The sequence below is a fragment of the Pelmatolapia mariae genome, linkage group LG20 (assembly GCF_036321145.2).
Source record: "Pelmatolapia mariae isolate MD_Pm_ZW linkage group LG20, Pm_UMD_F_2, whole genome shotgun sequence".
Taxonomy (NCBI): Eukaryota; Metazoa; Chordata; class Actinopteri; order Cichliformes; family Cichlidae; genus Pelmatolapia; species Pelmatolapia mariae.
In genome coordinates, this window is record NC_086244.1 from 40,659,501 (window position 1) to 40,681,009 (window position 21,509).

At 39.2% G+C, this 21,509-nt stretch overlaps 2 protein-coding genes across 17 annotated transcripts in view; one reads left to right on the forward strand and one right to left on the reverse strand.

Moving 5' to 3' along the window:
* Positions 1-4,103, reverse strand: part of plagl2 (pleiomorphic adenoma gene-like 2) — a 53,022-nt gene extending 48,919 nt beyond the window's left edge. For all 3 annotated transcript variants that reach the window (XM_063463174.1, XM_063463172.1, XM_063463173.1), the window contains exon 1: positions 3,507-4,103. The gene's annotated coding sequence lies outside the window, so the exon portion shown is untranslated. The remainder of the gene's footprint in view (positions 1-3,506) is intronic.
* A 455-nt stretch (positions 4,104-4,558) lies between these two features.
* On the forward strand, positions 4,559-21,207 carry pofut1 (protein O-fucosyltransferase 1). Of its 14 annotated transcripts, XM_063463338.1 has the most exons (11): positions 4,559-4,734; positions 7,464-7,547; positions 7,755-8,496; positions 10,847-10,923; positions 11,367-11,449; positions 15,851-15,972; positions 16,276-16,458; positions 16,629-16,741; positions 16,858-17,050; positions 18,836-19,078; positions 19,847-21,207. In XM_063463338.1, exons 6-11 carry the CDS (start codon positions 15,904-15,906, stop codon positions 20,039-20,041), a joined length of 996 nt encoding a protein of 331 aa, XP_063319408.1. In that variant the 5' UTR covers positions 4,559-4,734; positions 7,464-7,547; positions 7,755-8,496; positions 10,847-10,923; positions 11,367-11,449; positions 15,851-15,903; the 3' UTR covers positions 20,042-21,207. The 14 variants fall into 14 exon arrangements, 12 of the variants coding, with proteins under 12 accessions (XP_063319408.1, XP_063319405.1, XP_063319403.1 ...); XM_063463335.1 differs by having other exon boundaries at positions 7,755-10,923; XM_063463333.1 differs by having other exon boundaries at positions 10,847-11,449.
* Positions 21,208-21,509: the final 302 nt, after the last annotated feature.

A 21,509-nucleotide genomic window follows, 5' to 3' on the forward strand; every position in this document is an offset into this window, starting at 1 on the left:
GACACCAAATGTACTTACGTCCACACACTCTTGTACAGACGCTGCCCAGTGCTTACACATGCACACACTTAACAGCTCTGGCAATGCCCTGTATTCTGTTGCAGTTCTCAGGTTCCCAGTGCCACTCCTGAGAAAGTAACACATAGTACAGTTTTCCTACAGCCTGTCAGCAAGCAGCATCCATTCTACCATGAACCCAGTGTCCCTTGCTCCCTCACCCACCCCCTCCAACCCCATCCCATCCGTGCCTCTAGAAGGTGAAAAAGTACAAAGCAAGGGATCAGAGCTTTTCCGATTCTTCCCTGGTTATTAACTACCATTTGTCCCCTCAGAGGGCTGTCCCTCCCATTAACCCAACTGATGCTCTTTTCTCATGGTAATCAGCCTGCTGTTGCTGCTGCTGCCACCGCCGTCGCTGCCGCCGCTGCCGCCACTGCCACCACCACCGCTGCCACCCGAAGAGGTGCAAGGAATTGTGAGGGGGATTTTCAGAGGAGAAGACCTCCCTTGGACTCAAAAAACAGCGATCTCTCACTCACACACACTAAAAAGGAGCGCAGACACACACTTGCACACACACACATCTTCCAAACAGGCAAGTGTGTGTGCTCTCGCAGGCACCCACGTTCGCTCAATCACAAAGGCAAACATGAAACGTGCTGCCTCTCGACCACAGGGGCATGGAAGTAATGTAAGGCAATGCATGGAAGTTAATGAGAAGAAGCTGGCTCTTTGGACTCAAGCAAAGACTGTGCTCAACTGAGCAGAGCAGATCTGAAAGCTCAGGCAGCAGAATAACATGAATCATTAGATGGTTATGTCTGAGGAAAAAATATAAAGTAGGAGTACTGGAGTCTTGGAGTTTCTTGAGGGTTTTTTGTGCTTTAGAGTGCAGATAATCATTCTGAAAACACACATACTGATAGGAATTAGCGTGAGCTTCTGTGAATTTGTGGGGGAAAATACTATTATATTCAAATACCATTATTTTCATATATCATCTGTCACTGCATGTAAAAAAATAAAACAGTCATCTTCTTCAACGCTCCACGTGTGAGAATTGAAATCTGGCTAATACTCCATGGGGCGGATCCATCGTCAGCCGAGCGGTTGTAGTGAGAGAGCAGCAAACATCAACACATGGGTCTCAACTTGCAGAGGCGACCAGCAAAGGCATTGTCTCGTGACAACCTCACTTCCATTTCCTTATTATGTAGCTGGAGGCCTTGATGGTACATGCTTGGCTCAGACATGTAGGCGTGAAGTTGGAGGGAAAAACCTACCTAAAGTTCATTACATGCTGATCTGAATTTAGCCTTTTTAGCTACCTTTTATACCTGAAATGTGAGTATGACTTTTCTGACTGGTAGTCCAGCTATATCACATTATTCATATGAACTATAACAAAATGTTTGACTTGATTTATAGCTGCATGCACTGAAATTGTGTTTGTGGATTTAGTAGCAAGCAAAATATGAATTTGACCTTGAACCATTAGGCAGAAGTTATCTTCAGTTCGAAAACTTTATTGATCCCAGTAAAATAAATGAATTGACATCTTACTAAGTGACTCATCACATCATTTTCTACACAAATCAGCAGGATAACAAGGCAAGATTTATTGATATCAGTCGCTGATATTTATCTTTAATTGCACATCAATTTTGTACTCACTAGATGCACAAATATTGTGTAATAAAAAGCTGAAAGACTAACAGAGATTAGCTTTGTTTTCAAATAAGATTACTTTGTGTCCCAAAAATAACAACAGAAACAAAATAAAAATACTGAAAAAATATCATCAGCTACCAATCGAATTGCTAATTTAAACATCAGCATCAGTCTAGAGTTTCATAACCTATGCATGTCTAATATGTATTGTATGTATTTTCTTAATAACTCGCAAAATGGCTAATGGCTTCTAAAAACTAATGTGACACGTCATGTGGATTTATCCTACATTAACTGAAAAATCAATCAATCATTTTTGAGCCTTTGTGTTTGTGGAAGTAAGTTGATCTTTTGGTTGGGTTTTTTTTTTTTGCATTTACGTTACATTGATCATCAAAGTCTGGGATGATTTCTATGTTTAAAATAACAATCTAGCCAACAGCAGATGCTGACACAAATGTCCACAGTTCTGTTCTTGTCAAGTGTCCTAAAGTACTTTCCTTTCCTCACAGTATCTTTGAACATTTCCACGCTGCTACAAATGATGGAAAACAACAACAATACACAGATATATCAACAGCTGATACTTATGTTGGCCGATGTCCTTCCATATTGTCATGTTTAGTATGCTCAAATGACGATGGATAACTTGGTAATGGAAAACCGTGTGTGCGTGTAGTGGAATCTCCCACTGTGGATGTGCACTTTCCTGTACAATCACAGGATGTCTGCTTATAGTTTATAAGTGATGTCATGAAAACACCTTAAATATCCCAAAGTTCAGCCAGAGTTCATGCTTCATGCAGAACAGGGAAAAAGTTTGCTAATCTTGAAATGTAATATTGCTGCAATAACAATATGAAATGCAAATAAAAAACAGTACAATGCAACAATCTCCCAATAGGAGAGACAGCTTTCTGTTCAGTCCTCTGCAAAATGACTACTTTAGGGTTACTTCCACCGTTGTTTGTGCTCATTTCCTCCCTCCTGAGTGACAGTAAATACGTAAAAAGCGTGCAGCCAAATCAGAAACAAGTGCACAAACTGAACCCCCACACTGTGACCCCAACCACCCCGGCTCTTTGGCAGGGTCTTGGTTGTTATTTACCCCCCTCTTTCAAGGAAAAGCGCACACTCTCCCAGCAAAACATCCGAACTGTGACATAAACCACAACCTAGTGGACGGCTCGATTCAGACAGCAACAATGGCTTCAAGGTTCAAGGAGGGCGACTGAATATCAGTCGCAAAACTTATTTAAAGAATCTGTGATGGGCATAAACATCCGTGCACGTTTCAGCAAATTTGTTTTTTCCCCTCTGGTCAACAAACACACGCAACAGGACGTTCTCTCGATCTCCCTCTCCCGTGCAGCGGCACTGCACACTTGATGAATGTTCGAAAATTGCTTAAAAATCACAAGATCGCCGAAAACTTGCAAAACTACATCAAACGTCAACAGCGAGGGGCCGCTGCACAAAGTGCGCCGTGTGGAACAACTTTACAGATCGCGTTTGCAACATATTCATCGAGCAAAAACAAGAAAACGTTTTTTGTTTTTTTTTAAAACTGAAGAAGAAGACGAGGCAGAAGAGACGATCGCGTAATTATAAATTAAATACCCAGGCTTCTTACACGGTGCCACTAATGAAAAAAATAGCGCAAAGTCCGATCGTGCGACGGTAACAACACGTTCACAACAATTCAAGTGTCACTTAGAGACAACTGAGGGCTGATACGAGGCTCGGAAAGTTGTAGCAAAGGCACACATGCAGACGGGAGGACGTGAAGCCACAATATGAGCGCTTAGAGGAAAAAAAACGAGCAGTTTACCCACCAGAAAGTTTCCAGCATCGCATTAGTCAATTTCACAAGGACTCCCGGTAGCCTCCCATCCCGGACCGGACCAAAAACCCGCTGTGGGAGAGCCCACGCCACCGCTCCACGCTCTTTTCTCCTCCCGATCTGTTGCTTGGATATTTTTTCCGATTTTTCCCAATAATTTTTCTATATTCGGGGCCTGAGAGTGTGTCTGGCTCTCCTCAGGCTGCAGCGGAGTTATGGGGCGGTAAGCATTATGGGAGTGTGACGTCAGGCCACTTTCACAAACTTTTTTTTCTAACCAGCGACAGCTTTACTGGTTTTTCAGCAGCTTGCAGCCAGTCCTCCCAGTTAGCAGTACTAGTTTCAGTTATAACACCTGCAGCTTATCTTCACTGTGCGCATTCATTTTAAACAAGAAAACCTTTAAAACAATTAGAAAGATGCTTGAAAACAGAAGCTTCTACAATGTCTAAAATGCAGGCTGTGCCCAGACTTGAGTAGTATAGAGAGAGAGGGGAGGGCTTAGTTGTTAAGCTATGAATGCACTTGTTCGATGCTTTGCTTTTTCTTATTTTTATTTATCTTGTCTTTTTTAAGAAACTCAACAATAATGAGGAAACCACTGCTAATTTAAAAAAAATGTATTTTCTGTTTATTAAATGTAGCATTTGTTTATTTCAGCCTTTTTGTTGGAATAAGTACATCAATATTTAGCTACAATGGGAGTCTACTTTTTAAGAACCATCAAGAACATAAGATTTCTCATAACACCACTTCATCATCATTTCGCTATTGTTATTTATAATTGGGGGGGGGATTCAACTTGAAAAACATTTTTAGCCTTAAATGCGTTATACAAAAATACAAAACCACTTTATTGAAATTAATGTGCTGGTATAATTAAGGTGCTTTTTAAAGATATCAGAAAGTGAAAACATGGTGCCAGATAACGAGCAGGAGTTCCAGCCCACAAGCTGGAATGTGGATGATCACCCCGGGTCCCCACGTGCTGAAGGCTACCGGTGGTTGGTGGTGGTGGTCCCGTTGCTCTCTCTCCCATCTTGTGTGTCCTTTGGGGAAGGGGGAGGGGAGAAGGGTGAAAGAATTACTTCCAGGGCACATCAACTCGTTTCCTCATCACCCTAACCGCCTCTCCAGCACCACTTCCCAGCCCCTCCACAGGCTGCCAACGGTCCCACCGCCGAGCCCGCAGGGTGAACGTGTTTGTGCACAGCGCCAGAGTGAGTGAAATGAGAAGGGGGGTGTCTTCAATAATGCGGCATTTAAGTTCTTATGTTCTATTTTCATACAAAAAAAATAAAATACTGTTTTTAAAGATCGATACACATATTTGTGTAATTTTTGAATTGCATAAAGGATTCAACGTATTCCGAAGTCTTTGCATCATGTTGAAGTGAAAAATGCTTTTAATAAACAGAAACACATGATTCAAAATGATGCATTTAGGTGCTGACTGGCCAGTGAACAATTAAAATAAAAAATACATCACCACGCAGAATGCACTTATCCTGTTATTCGGATTTTCGTGGGCAATTAGTCTAAATTGCAAAATTTCCGACAGAACATGAAAGCATCAAAAGCCTTTCGGCTTGTTCAATAAAGAGGAGCAGGGCAGAAAGTGTTTGTTGTTCAGGGCTGCTGTGCTGCACAACTACAATAGACGTACCTATTACAGCGGTGTGCTGGAAAGAGCTTGCGGAAATGATGATGACGATGATGATGATGACCACTTTTTTCCCCCCGTTTTTTAAAGAAGAAGCTGCTTATAATAAGCCTATATTGAAAGTTGTCGTCTCGGACCTAAATGTTACTCCACTGGATCGGACCGGATATCTGTACCTGACGTCGCAGAGTCGTTTATGTAAAACAGACAGGCTAAAAACCTCTTTAAACACGAATAATGTTGAGATGTTTTGTTTTCTGTTTGTTTGTTTGTTTTGTTTTTTGTTTTTTCAAAGTTTACTTTAAAAAGTCAGGTCGGTTTTTTGTATTCAAGCAGACATTTATTTGGGGGGGGGGGGGGGGGGGGGCGGTTAAATATTTAACTGATAGACAAAGAAAAGCAGGTCTGTCAACACAAGATCTGTAGGAATTAAAATTTCTCACAAAAATTAATAGAACAAACGCATATTCAATAAAACCACATTTGTATAATTATTTTAAAGATTCATTCATTATTAAAACAATTAAGCTACTGATACTAATAAAATATTCAGACAAACATAGAAAGCTCAGATTTAAAAATAAATAAATAAGGAAGTTATAAATAACATAAGGAAGGAAATAATTGCATTTTTATACCCATTTTTTTCTATTCATATTGGGCATTTTTATTCTTAAATTAAGCCTAGACTTTCCATGAATTAATCTCTGAATACCAAGTGTAACAATTTGAAACTGTCCAAAAGCAATGACAAGTATGTACTTTGGATGAAATTATGTACTTTCTTTTGAATGCCAAAAGAAAGTACATAATTCTTCATTAAAGTTTGTTTAATGAAGAATTCTCTTTAACCTGATGCTACAGTTGTAGAAATTATCTGTGGATATAATAATGGTTTTAATGCTTTGAATGTAAAAAACTAGGAAAATCTTCCATTTTTGGACAACTTATGAATGAAGTAGGGAAGTTGTGAGAATTTTTTATCTCCCAAAAACTACAAATACTACACTCTAGGTAATATTCTCAGAATATTCAAGGATTTTCCAACCAGGCTGTTAATTAAAATTGCCTTAATCTGATAAATATTTGTGGGAATTAGGCACTTCAGCTGGAGTTCAAGCACCTGTGACTTAAAACTAATTAGTGCCATTTTAAGAGGGCCCTTTTTTCTTTACTTTAACCACTTAAGGAGCAGGTTTCTTAAAAAAAAGATGGATCTGTTTAAAAATGTAAATAAACATTAAATCAAACTGAATCTTTAAATATATAAAATTTAGGGAAAAATGTTAATTTTGGATTTAATTCCAGCAAAAAGGATTTTAAAAAAGTTGGTGAAAACCCAGGAAAACTGATGCTTAAAGATCACTTCAAGAACCTATAGGTTACTTAATAACCAGTAGGATATTCAAACAGGTTATTAACGTGTGATTTGATAGAAAAAGAATGTCCTAAAGAAGTTGGGTCTTCTTTAAGTTGAAAATTAAAAGTAGCAAAGGTTCATTACACAAAAAATCTCATAAGCAAATAGTTTAACAATTAAAGAAAAACATCTTGATGTAAAACATGAACAGCTGGTAGACTTCACCACGTGTAGTAACATTAAAAGGCCCCAGAAAAACCCTAATAAAGTAATGCACTTATATTTATTTAGTACATTTGCAGTCTTACTGAGCAAAACTCTTCAGATGACATTTTAACTAAACACACATATAAGCATTTTCTCAGCTTCACATTCACGGTCAATTCAGAATCAGCAACGTCTCTATTGAGCATGTGTCAGACTAACAGGAGGAAACCTCATGTAGGCACAGGGAGCGCCTGCACTCATAAGAGCACCAACAAGGGTTTGAATCAGGAACCATCTTGTTGTCAGGTGACAGCACTGACCAATGCACACCACTGTATTGAAACAAAAAGACAACCCAAAAACAAAAATGAGGCAACACACCATGCCACTGTTGTAGCTTTTTCTGAAATGTGTTTCTGGCGTCAAAATAAAAAAGGATATTTCTCATAAGCAGTTTGCGTCGTCGTTGCACATTTATTTTCATTATATACAAAATTAAAAGATTAACTGCATTCTGTCTTTGTGAACTTTTTGCAGACTGGGCTGTAGGACTTTCTTTGACATCAGCTGTATATTTTGCTACCATCAGTTGTACTTTCACAAAGATTACACATTACAGATTTTACCTGTGGTACGACTAATGTATGACTAAATTCAGCTGACCACGCTGCCTTTGGTGGGATCTGATGTAACCGCTTTGGTTGTTTTTGCCCCTGCAGCTTCTTCTGTGAGGATCCTATAAAGCAAACAGAAACTGGACAAGAATAGATGATAGAGAAACAGAAGGTCTGAAGATGGATGAGGTGAGGCAATTTCCCGGCATAAACAGTGAGATTTCTTTCATTATGCCTTTGTTTGTTTATTTGGATTACAGTGTGGTTGCTGCAACCGCAGTCAGGTTGATTGCAGTTGTTGCGTGGTGGGCTGTTATTTACATCTGTGGAGCAATTTTTACTAACCTATGAAATGCCACAACATGACATCCTCTGATTCCTCTGTCTTTTTCTCAGCCCTGTAGACCATGCAGGAAAAGCCCTCACATGCACAGCAGCAGCCACCACTCCCCTGCATGTTTCTGGCTACCACACACCTAATCAGTCCTGATTAGATGCACTGTGAGGGACGAGGAAGCCAGAAGTTTCCTTTGAGAAGTTCTGATGACAGGACAGAAGAAAGCAATGGGCTCCCTTAAATAAAGCCTTCATCAGGCTCTGGGAAGAAACATGTGGCTCTGTTTATGGCAGGGTATACCAGTGTTCTGCTCTCCAACTGATCTTGCAGTGTCATCTTGATTTACCTCCTTCCTTTAGCACGCTTTACTTCACAGCTATTACTTTAACACCGTCAGCTTCATATAGACGCACGCTCAAGCTCCTCTGTAAGTACACACACACCTCTAAACTTAACATATTGTGGCAAGCACTCACACACCCATCTACACAAACCAAAGAGATCCAAAATCAGCATCAGCAAGCACAATAGCAATTAGTAAGGGGGACAATTTGTTCACATCTGGAGTGGATTTGCTTGCCACCAGAATACCCAGCAATCTCTTCTTTCAGGGTCTGGCACAGTGGGAAATGACTATGTGTGTTTTTATGTGTTTTGCTTAAAACAGATGGGCGGTTTACATTAGTGGAGATGGGTGATAAACAGCTTAGGAGGGATGGCGGGGAACCACCAGGACATCATTGTCCCATCCAGCTACACAGAAATGGCTGAGCATGATTTTCTCACCCAGTTTTGTTTGAGGTGAGCATTTTTATTAATTATAATTGCATACTTCATTTAGGTAGTATGCTTTAAAGAGCTTGGGTCTCGGGGTGTAGTTAAATTGAGCTTTTTTGATTTATATCAAAGAAGAACTTAACTGGAAAAAGTTGCCCTTTTTTACTGATGTTTTAGACTTAGTATGCTTCTCACAAGTATGCTTAAAAATCAATGAAATGAGAGCTCCAATGTTACAACATTGGTTTCCGACTGAAAGCTAGACAGAGACGATACATCTGTATGATGTAACCACTGAGCATCTGGTGTGTGATAATTTCTGGGCAGCACAGAGCAGAAGTTCTCTGCGATGAGGTGGGGTGTCAAGTCACAGAGAGCAAACATCAGAGTTCTGCAGGAGGTTGATAAGGTAGATGGGTGGAGCTGCAGAGCTGTCCAGTTACACAGTCATCAGTTACATCATGAAGGCACTCTGCCCCAAAAATTATTTTAAAAAAGAGTTTTAAATTAATAGTTAATGAAAATACTCAGTCATGAAACGATTTATTTTTTTGCTTTATATGCAAAAACAGGACAAAAACAGAACACTTATTGAACAGAATAAGTGTATCTGATAATGTGCTTGAGGGAGTGTTTGTAGGTGTGCACAGTTTAAGTAAGCCCAGAGGTAAAAAATTTGTGAAAGAGAATGAAAAAATAAGAAAGGCAAGATCAGTAACTATATAAATAAACATATCTATGTATATGTATATATATACATATACATATAGATAGATAGATAGATAGATAGATAGATAGATAGATAGATATAGATATATATATGCTACTGTGCTACTATAACTTCTATAGTAGCACAGTACTATTACCCTATTACTACTTTTTTAGTTTTTTAGTGTTTTAGTTCAGCTTCATTTCAAGAGGGGCTTTTAGCATTTACAGTTTTAAAGGTTTAAAATATATTGTTTCAAATGTTGATTTTTGTTTAGTTGTTGTTAGTTTCTTGACTATCAGTGTCAGCGCTTGTTATGACAGTAGTGGTATTTTTAAGCCTTTATGACGTAAAGTACAGACACGTCTCAAACATGCACTAAAGCCTTCTTTTGTGCTAACAAATTCAATCAAACTGACAAAGATATTTCTCATGTGTTTTAATTTTACCCTAACCCCTAACCCTAATCCTTTTTGTTTGTTTTGGCATGTCCACATTTAAATTTAAATAAATCTTTCAAGTGAGAAATATTTCTTACCATTAATAGCTTTAATGCTGCAAACTTTAGAATAGACTTTAAAGAGATAGTTTGGCTTTTTCCAATTTCATTAATAAGATAAATCTCCTAACATCAGTTTTGATACTTTGTGTGTTGCTTTTGTTACATCCAGTCTATGTGTAGCTACAGCAGATTACTGAGAGGAACCAACAGACCAAAATAAAATAAGATAAAACACACACAAAGCTTAACATCCCTAAATACAACCTTGAAGGTGAAACAGGTTTCTCTTAATTTTTCTCTGTATCACTAAAGCAAACTGCTTCTAATAGATGGACCTACAGCAGCTGGAAACTAAAGAAAATTAACAGTAAACAGTTATTAAATTTGACCCATTTTCTACTACTTTTAAATTTAAATAAATCTTGAAAACCAGAATGAGATCGTAGGTGAAGTCAAAAGTAAAACTAAATATGAAAATCTGGTTAAAATGCAGGTAAGTTAAGTTTAAAAAAAAATGTTTTTTTAAATCAGAGGTTTGGAGCAATCTTTAATACTTGAAATGACTCTTAAAAGTTAAATCTTTATAATCAAAATTACTTTAAAATTACTTTGTTTCCAGAACTTGTCAGGCTTGCAGTTTTCACAGCAGACAAGTCCTCTTACAGCATGGATTTCATTGGTTTTTCCAAGTAATTTTTCTTGTCTTGAGCAACATTGGAGTAGTCCATCACAGTAAAATTTCTCTCAGCTTGCTGATACTAAGCTCTCTTGTAGCATCACCTGCAGGATTTCCATTTCCTCTATAATAGTTCCACTGTGTAGGTTCAGTTAAACTCTTTTCCACATCCCCTGTTTAGTCGAACTCTATATCTTCTCCAAAGTTTAACTTGGCTCTCTTCTATGTCAAGGTGTGTCAAGATATATTTACTATGTCTAGCTACAATAAGGGCACCTAGCCATTCCAGGCTGAGTAGGGTAAAGTTTTTTAGGTGCATCTGTTGTTTTAAATGTTTTCCAAGTTCATTACCAGTTTTACTTCATGCCTTTATCGCAGAGGAATGGGTTGGAAAAACTCTTTCTCAGGTTTAGGCATTAACTTTTGCATCTTAAAACTCACTGAAGAAAGAAAATAGGAGGACTGTTTCTCTTCTGTTTGTTCACAGAGTATTCACCAGGACAAAAAACATACCCCAGATAGTTCATGGACAACTGGTGTGTGTAACGCGATGCCTTTGAGGAGGTGTGTTTGTTTTCTTCACCTCCATAGTTACAACATGGAGTTTTATTATATTTAAAAACACATAAACAAAAAAAAAAGCTTTTATTATTGACACTCTTTTCTTCTACGTGGACAAATTTGTCAGAAAAACCTGTTTAACATGTGACGGCTCTGCATGCTAGATCTGTAAAATGACAGCACACCATACAGATTTCAGCTGAACTGAAAGCTGGGTTGTCAGGAACAACACAGAAAGGTCAACAGGAGGCGGGTTGTTTTGAGGTTGACTACCTTATTTCCCTCTTGTGAAAGGCCACAAACAGTGTCAGGCCTACTCTGCAGCAGCAGAGAATATGAAAGAAGTTAAAAACATAGCAGACAAATGGGGAAACATAAGTGGCATGTATGCATGTGTAGATGTTCTAATACTCAATACTACTAACTGAAAGCTTCTTCCTCTGCAGCTTGAAGAGTCGAAAAAGGAAATGAAACTGATAAAACCTTGGATAGTGAGGAAGAGCTGCACAAAAACTAAAATGCAAAAAAAGTTAGGTGAACATTTTTATGTTTGTTTGATTGTTGTGATCCTGTCACCTCAAGGAAGTCTCACGCTCTCTCTCCCTGTCTCACCAACTTTTTGTCTTTTTCTCAAACTCCGGCAGTGAGTTGTGGTTCTTTGTATTGTTATCTTCGCTGTCATCTGTAACAATGAGAAACAGTGTGTGTTCGAGGGATGGGGGAGGAGCAGACATCAAGAACGACACAGGAAAAGAGGGAAAGAGCAGCCAGCTGTTGAGCATCAGAGAAAAGAAAAACGAGAGTGATTGAGTACAAAGAGAGAATCCGTTAGAACGGGTTGGCTGACCTGGAGGATGCAAAGGGATTAAGAATCCCCCAAAGCCCGACTAGAAAACCTCAGAGTCCTTTTCGTGTGAAACTCACAACAAAAGTTCTGGACTTTGGTTATAATTTAAAAATATATAGTCTGTCTACTGTTTTAGCTGTTTTATGTAGATGTACATGTTTAGTTGTCCTTGGAGTAATTATAAAAAACAAACTATATGCAGATCATTCCAGTCGTGTCGCTCAGCCGCTTAGCTGTGCATAACAATCTCTTTATTGTGACATATTTAAGCAATTATCGGTTGATTCAGTCAAACAAGGCAGGCTGGCAGAGAATCATCTAAATAAAAGTAACAAAAGTTTGAGACCACACCCAGGCCACATGTTGTCATGCCTACCCAGTACACTGGGTCTGGGCATGTTGAGCACACATGTGAACCTCTAATGATGAACACATAATGACAACACTCTGGGAGTGCTGCCCCTTCTCCCATCTGAGTCTTCATCACTGGATGTAGCATTGATTGGCTCCATCTGATTTACACCTGGGAATCTCAGGCAAAGCAGCAAGGTCTAATGCAATTTTTCTTTTCTTATACTGTGAACTCTGTGTGACCCCCTTCTTTGTCAGTCTGCAGGAATGATCAGAAGAGAAGTAGCAAACGCTTATTGTATGCTTTAACCCTAGAACACTATCGCTATAAATAGTAACACAATCACTAATGCCGGGTGATTTTTACCCGATATAATATGACCAACAAAAAGTACTTGTCATCAAAATATATCAAACACATGACAAATCAGAGTGGTCAGCTTTTACTTTCAACTGTGCCATGTGTAACAAAATGAAAAAAAGTGTCATGGGGGGATGCTAAAGTAATGCTCCAAAATTACAGAAAAATCTGGAATTCAAGAACAAAAAATTCCTAAAAAAAAAAAAAAAAAAGACGCTGGAAAGCTGGTCTTTGATACACCCATTCCTGGGACATTTGAGACTTCCCTGGTGAAGGCACAATCTCCTCGACACACTAACAGCTGCAGGAGAGAGAAATCATGTAAATGTATTTGCTCGGGTGAAAATCACCCAGCGATAGTGTTCTAGGGTTAAACCCATGATTTTCTTCCTAACTCAAAATATGTGCTGACACCCAGCGTTGTTCATTTTTAAAGGGTTAGTTCTACAGTTAGTGAATGCTATTCCTGTATAATTACTGTACATCCACTGTTTGCTTCAACCATGCACTGTATATAAAGATAATGTTCTCTCTATATAATCAGTGTTTTCAGCCAGCACTGCACTAACAGAATTTTGACTATATACGTTTGATCCAAAATCTGTTAAAACCAGACTATGACTTATAGACATTTTACATAAAAAACATTACAATATATACAATGTATAACTTTGATAAGGCACAGAACTGTAAATAAAATAGGAGGTTCTAAACAAACAGAGCCATTCTAGTTATTAAAAGCCACCACCCCCTCACCCAATGACCAACTTGTACACATTATGAATGAAAAATTCAGCTTTAGTCTCAAAGCATAATGTTTCCACCTCCATGCTTGCTCGAGAGTATGATATTCTTTGGGATTTGGCATTTCTTTTCTTCAAACACATCAGGTCAAGTTGATGTCTCAGTTTAGATTGAAATGGGCTACACTTCACCCTGATGAAAATAAATCATGCATTATTCAAGCATCATTTTGTATTTGCATTTTCTGCATATAAGATGGTTTAGAATGTAACTGCAATGTTATTTCCTGTACTCCCTCAAAATCTCAGTTAGCTGCTAGCTTTAAGCAAAAGAGTCCTGTACGAACACAGTTGGATTTGTTAAGTTTTGGATCTTCAGTTTCCTCTTCTTAGCTGATAGGAGTGGCACCAGGTGTGATCTTTTGCCACTGTAGCCCATCTGCTTCAAGGTGTGTTCAGAGATAATCTTCTGCATACCTTGATTGAAGCAAATGGTTATTTCAGCTACTGCTGCCTTCCTACCAGCTCAAGGCACTCTGGCCATTATGGGTAAGAGTAGAAGGCATTTTTAACCCAGAAAACTGCCGCTCACTGGATATTTTCTGTTTTTCCACACCATTCTCTGAAGTGATTGTTGTAAAAATCCCAGCAGATCAGCAATACTTAGACCACGCTGTCTACCACCAACAAGTATGCCAACCAAACAGTTTTGTCTTCATCCTTTTCAAACACGACAAACAATTTTGTTCATATTCACTGCAACATCTTAGTTATTCCAAATTTTAGATAAAACAGTTGAATAAATAATAAAACTACCAAATCAAATATGCAGAGCTAACTGCTGTGGCAAACCCTTGTGCAACTGAAAGGATCTTCTATTTGATTCAGATTTTAGTCATTTTACTTTTTTTTAATCAGTTTTTAATCATTTTGAAGTTTGGACTGTTTTGTGAAGGTGCTGCTTTGGGCGTTCGGTTGATCTTTAAAAACTGAATGTGAAGACAATCACCAATGTCATTCATAAAGAAAATAATAGTTAGATGCAATAATGTACAAAATTGGCTCTATTGCTTATGTTTAAATGGGTTCTACTGTTGCTTATTTAGTAAGTAAGAGTTACATAAGGAATGAGGGCCAGAATCAGCTTGACAAAGACTCCAATCCAGCCCACTGAATTTCTTTGGAAAATGTAAAGGAAGGCATTTTCCAAAGAAATTCCCCCCTCCCTTTCCAAAGTAATTAAGTAATAGATAAACAATAATAATTAAAACACAGGTAAGTTCCTGTTTTTTCACAGAAAATACATTTTCTGTATTGTGAATTACATCTGGGCAGCATTTCTACAGCAGCATTTCTGCATCATACAGGAAAACTGAGATGTATTGTTGAAATCCCTTTCCTTATACTAAATGGGATTAAATATGTAGTTAAACATCTTTAATCTGACAAAAAGTTTCACTGTTTCAAATCCCTAAAATGTCAAACTGCGAGGAATAGCTACCTGATATTTTATGATCTTCATATTTCTTTTCTACTTGGATAACAACCTTTAATTCCTCTGTTGTGAAAACACGTTTTCTCCGTAGGAACTGGATAATAAAGTATTGTAAATATACACCCACTTTGTTCGATAAAGACCAAAGATTTTACCGGGAGTGCACTTTAGCGCCAGTGCAGTAGGTGGCAGCAAAGTTTGAGTTGAACTCTTGAAAGAAACCCAAGGAATTGTGGGATGTGACATGAAGCACAATGGCGGTTAAACAACAGAACATTGACGGTCTTTCACTAAAATGTTTATTTTTATCACTTCTACTCCAAACTTGTCGAACCTTTGCCGAAGAGCTGCAGTGGGATGCGAATGGCTACGTTTTGTACTGCCCGTGCATGGGTAAATCATTCTTTGTAGCTACATGCGCTCATTCTGCCGGAGTAACACAGTTAGCGAGTTCAAAAGTTTTTCATGCCCATGTATGAGTTCACAGAGCCAGGAGCTGTGCCAGGAGGTGCTTGTTATTTCGGAGGTAGTGTTTTTACAGTGAAGCTGAGTAGAGAGGACCTTATAAAAATAAATGCTGAACTTGGAGAACATTTGAGCAGCTAAAATATATGTATTTGTATGCTCAGACAGGAGGGGCGCTTTCAGCCCTTAGAGCTAATGAAGTAAGAAATACTAATCATTCCTACTACTAATGAAGTAAGAAATACTTACTTAAATCAAGGACATGGCAAAAATCAACAGAAGAGCAAAAACACAAGTTGGCATCTCCGTAAAAGTTTTCTACTACACTCTTCCCTTCCATTAATGCACTTACGAGACAGCGATGCCGTGACCTGCTGTTGCTTACCAGCAATAAGATTTAGTAAATTTAGAACAGATATTAAGAATGTAAAAGTGTGTGTATGTATATATACTCATAACAGCGGCTTACAGACATTTTTGTAGTTTTCCTAGCTTTTGGCCGTCCATTGCAATGAAATGACTATAATGTAGTTATGTTTTCATGCCTCGTTAACTTGTTTAAACAACTAACTTCCTTGTAGTAAATGTATGTCACACATGCCATGTGAAGGAGCACAAAGTTTACACTGATAGATAAGTGCAACTTTATCCATATGCATGTTATTCAGGTCGCTTTGGAAACCAGGCCGACCACTTCCTAGGATCTCTGGCCTTTGCAAAGATGTTGAACCGAACCCTGGCAGTCCCTCCCTGGATAGTGTACCGCCATCACACACACCCCTACACCAATGTAAGTCCAGGCAGCAAGGTGAGAGCAAAGCTGTTGTTAAGTGTACTGTGCGGTGTACTTTTAGTATCCCTTTGGGAAGTATCAGAGGTACTGGTCACACGCTGTATATCAGAACAAATGACATAAAGCTATTTTTCACACATGCACTGCAGCCCTAAGCTTTAGTAGCAGGTACTTGTCAAAAATGTACATAAATAGCTAGAGCATATCTGTCTAACACAAATGTGATTTTGTTAAAGCTATTACACACCAAGTCTGAAGGTGGCTGTGTTGTTTTATTCCACTCTTTTGTATTCTGTTCAGGTCCATGTTCCTTACAGCGAGTTCTTCGTGCTAGAGGCTTTGTCTGCCTACCACCGTGTGATCAGCTTGGAGGACTTCATGGAGAAGCTAGCCCCCAAATACTGGCCTTCAGGACAGAGGAAAGCCTACTGCTTTGAGACTGCGGCCCATCGGAGTAAGGACAAGAAGTCCTGCCCCATGAAGGTGAATTAGAATCTAAAAGAAACCTTATCTGGCTTAATGTGATTAGCCACAGGTGAAATGCTGCCCTCTGGCGGTCCACGGACAGTCCACAGATTATATATTGTATATTGATCAGAAGCTCCTGTTTGAACACTCTAATATGGCCAGATGATCCTGATTTATTTTTTCAGGATGGGAACCCATTTGGGCCATTCTGGGACTATGCCGGTGTGGACTTTGACAAGTCTGTCTTATTTGGTGGGATTTCCTTCAGTGCCTATCACCAACCTCAGTGGATGAAGAAGTGAGTGCATGTCGGTGCAGGTATACACAGAATTATTAAAGGTGACATAAAACATTAAAAAACCCACCTCATTCACTATTCCACTTCCTGACTACTGTTTCATGCTCTTGGGTTAGGTTTCCTCCCTTTGAGCACCCTGTCCTGGCCATGCCTGGGGCTCCAGCTCAGTTTCCAGTGATAGAAGAGCATGTGGGCCTGCAGCGCTATATAGTTTGGTCAGACAAGATGGTGAAGGAGGGAGAAGAGCACATTGCCACCTTGCTGACCAGGCCATATGTTGGCATCCATCTGAGGATTGGCATAGACTGGGTGAGATAAGCTTGACAAGCCTGGACACAGAGGGTTTTATTCACATGCTCTCTTATGTGCAGCCCCTCAGTCTGAAAAAGTGAGTTGTTTTAGCTCCTTTTCCTTCAGAGCCACAGATCTCTTAATTGGCTAGCACTTGCAAACAGAAGGTTGGGTGAGCTTCTGGCTGAATTCATGTGCTGCATCACAGACATACCTGTGATGGTCCAAGTGTCTCTGCACAGTCTGTTTTTCATGAGAGAGCTAAATTGGCCATAGGTATGAATGTCAGTGTGAATGGTTATCCGTTTCAGTCCCAATCTGGGTTTGTTCATAGCAGTAAATGAATATTCATTCAGTGCATCATTGAGGCTCAGTTCAATTCAATTCAGTTTTATTTATATAGCGCCAAATCACAACAACAGTCGCCTCAAGGCGCTTTATATTGTACAGTAGATTCTACAATAATAGATACAGAGAAAAACCCAACAATCACATGACCCCCTATGAGCAAGTCTTTGGCGACAGTGGGAAGGAAAAACTCCCTTTTAACAGGAAGAAACCTCCAACAGAACCAGGCTCAGGGAGGGGCGGGGCCATCTGCTGCGACCGGTTGGGGTGAGAGAAGGAAGGCAAGGCTCAGTGATGACTGACTAAAATCTACTGACAACCAATGTTCCCTCTAGTTGTTTAGGAAGGGGGGGAAGTTTTAGGAGTGACGGCGGTGTTTTGAGATGTGAGAGATTTGAGACGTTTAGCGCAAATCTTGTGTAGTTAGTGTGTAGTGTAGTCAATAGTTTTGTTGTGTGTGTCAGAACAATGAGGTGTTACAGGAGTGATACATCTCCTGTTGTCAGGCCTGCAGGTATCAGGCTGTTGTTCTCCTTTATCTCATAGTGGACAGAAATTATTTTTTGGAGTGGCACAAATAATTTATGTGGCATCAAATTTGATGCAGAACAGCTGATTGTTCTGTAAATAGTTTGAAATGTTTATTTAAAAAAACGCCTTGGCTGCATTTTTAGGTAAAGAGCTGCAAAAAACTTTGTTTGCATAACTCAGTTACTTTTTTGAAGAAGTAACGATATAATTAATTGCCCAACATTGGTCATTATATACTGTATTTTGCAGACAGAGAGTTACAGGACTCTCTCCCAGACCACAGACTCAGACTCATAATACAAGTCAGAGCTTTATAAAAAAAAAGAAAGAAAGAAAGAAAGTAAGTTGTAAGTTTCTTTGCAAACTCCTTTGACTACGATGACCTGGATGACTGAGAACCTTCACAGACAAAGAAAGTAAGTTGTGTTTTCCAAATTGGAGTTCAAGTTATTTTTACTTCCAATAGTGTTAACATACTACACAGGTCATGAACAAGATTTTTTTTTATTTTCATTGTAAGTGGGCTAAAGCAGTTAATTAAAAGTAGTCTAACATAAATGTAAATGCTGTAATTTGATTATTTTAATAAACCATGTAACTTGGATGGATTCGATGCTGGCGTGACAACAGTGCACACGTCTGCTGTTGCTCACAGTGGTCCAAGGGACCGCTCAGGGAGTTTGTGTGTTCGCTCAGACACATGAAAAATTAGAGGGAACATTGCTGACAACAGAGGAGGAGCAAGTCCATAAAAGAAACTCTGCAGAAATGAAACAAGGACACAAATTAGGTCGATAAATGAAATATTTGTATTCATTTTTTTCCTCTTTGGCTCATTGTATCCATATATTGTGAGGGAACAGTCACACTTTATAGTCTGTACAGTTTACATTCTAACTTCTTAATCTTTGTCTCCTTTTCTAGCAAAATGCCTGCAAACTGCTGAAGAATGGCGATGCAGGACCTCATTTCATGGCCTCCCCTCAGTGCGTTGGGTATAACCGTCAAAAAGCCCTGCCCCTCACTATGACCATGTGTCTGCCTGACCTAACTGAGATTCGTAGGGCTGTCAAGCTGTGGGTAAAGAAGACCAACGCCCGTTCTGTCTACATCGCCACAGACTCTGAATCGCACAGTCAGGACATTGAAAAGCTCTTCAAAGGCAAGGTGGGTTCTTGTGTGAAGAATTCATAAGTCTGTCATAAGCTTGTTTTGGCATCTTTGTCCTTAATGCTAACTTGAGGGGCTTGGAGGTTTGTGAGAACTTAAGAACCTTTCAAACTCTTTACAGAGTCACTAAAAATAATCTGGCTGGCTGTGAGCCCAGAAGCTTCACTCACATGCCGTTTATGAGGGGCAGCCAGTTAGAAAATGTTGGTTTAAAGGGAGGAGCTAATTCCATACTCCATTTACCTCAGAAGTCAGATAGTCAGAACCCAGCTTCAGTATCTCACAGCTGATTACGTTCATGCCACCATCTTGGATTGTGAAGTCGGGGTTGGTGTGGCTGCTGAGGTGGTGTTCCAGTTGTTAATTCAGACTGGGGACTCTGGATATTCTGACTTCAAATGGAACGCATCATAAAGCTACTCATTTTTTTACATATGTAATCTATAGGACGATAAAATATTTGAAAGCTGCATGTGAACCTTACTCCATTATACTTCAATTTTGTATTTTTCTTTTTTGTAGTAAAGACATTTCCACCATAAAGTGATACATAAAAGCTATAATTTTTGTACCTCTAAGAGGAGGAATTCCAGACATGAATGCAGTCAAACTTGGTTATTGTCATGTACAGACAATGTAAATATAGTGCTGAGAGTCAGATACGTTTCACATACAAAAGCTTTCCTTGCTTTAAGACCCGAAGATCTGGAGCGAGACCTGAAGGAAAGCCCGTCTAATTTGTGGTTTCCACTGTGACCTCTGCAGGTGAAAGTGGTGAGTCTTCAGCCAGACTTTGCCCAGATGGACTTGTACATCTTAGGCCAGTCTGACCACTTCATTGGAAACTGCGTTTCCTCCTTCTCTGCCTTTGTGAAGAGAGAGCGGGACGTCCGCAGCCTTCCCTCCTCCTTCTTCGGTATGGACAAGCCGGGGAAATCAAATGCCAAAGAAGAGCTCTGAGTGTCAGGCGTTCGTCCTCTGAACACTAATTACATGTCATGAGGAGGCGAGAGTGTTCAAATGTCACACAATGGTTCACAATGTGTCCAGTAAGATTATAAATTAAGGCTACACGCATGTCTACTTTCAGAATGGGTTATGTGTGTTAAAACATGGAGAGTGCTGCTATCAGGAAAGACTATTTAAATAAACGCTATTATAATGCAAATACAGTTTTTTAGGGAGTAAAAAACTGTTATATTAGCAGATGTTTTTAACAGTGTTCATCAGTCAGCCACACATTCAGCCACATTGTGTTTGTGGTACACAAGTGGAACCTATACTGCAATGAGGAGGCATAAATGTATACTGTAAGGACTGTCTGAAATACCAGTTTTTAGGCTCTGCATCTATGGGATAATCAACAGAATGTTCAGGGTTTCAACCAACAGGGAGAGGGTTGGCAGCTGAACATGGCTTAAGGGTATAAGCAGAACCCCCTCCCCATTTTTACATTTAGTCAGAAAAAAGTTATTAGACAGCAAGCATCAAGTGCTCTAATGTCTTTGTTCCCTCTCATGTTTGTGCATCAACCTTTTTTGGTTCCCCATACTGAAGCCAGTTTTCCTTTCCTGAGGAAAACATGCCACTTCCCTAACATTTCCTTTAGGTACTGCCTTCAACAAACTGTAAAAGAGTGAATGCACACTCAGCAGTGATGCTCTGCTGCTCTTTCCTTTCCTTCCTCTATGCCCTCCATAACATGGAGATCACAGTAACTGAGCCTGCTGTATATACCAGTTCGAGGGAGGGGAAGAGGAGACATTACCTCTCAGTTTACCAGGACCAAAATCTATATGTGAACACCTGCACTGAAAGTTGTAATTTTGTTGATGTTTAAGGGAATTTAGATGTGCATACATGTGACGATGTATGTTAAGCTGGTAAACGCAATGATTTTGAAGTCAAATGTTTTTCATGATGTCTTTTTTTTAATCAATTAAGTCATGTACACTTTTTTCCTGAAGGACCAGCAGCCTGTTTACTTCCCTCTAGAAGCTTAGCTTTGAATCAGTTTGTCAAATCAGTGAACAGGCTAAGCATGTGGGGCCTTTATAAGTATTTTTCATAATGTGAGCTTGGATATTTTTTTATTCACAGCTGAATAAAGTTAATTTTAAGTTGTACATTTTGTGTATTCTTCAGTGTAATATACTATGCTTTCATATCTTAAAGATATCCTACTTGCACCATTAAGTTCAGTTTTAATTATATCGCACCAATTCACAAAAAGTCACATTGTGGTGTTTTAGGGTAACAATAATATTAAGAAGAATCCCCAATAATCAGAAGATGCCCAATATACAAGCACTTGGTGACAGTAGGAAGGAAAAACTCCATTTTAACAGGAAGGAAATTCCAGCAGAACCAGGCTCAGAGAGGAAATCTACCACAATTGGCTAGTGACAGAGAGGAGAGCAGAGAGACA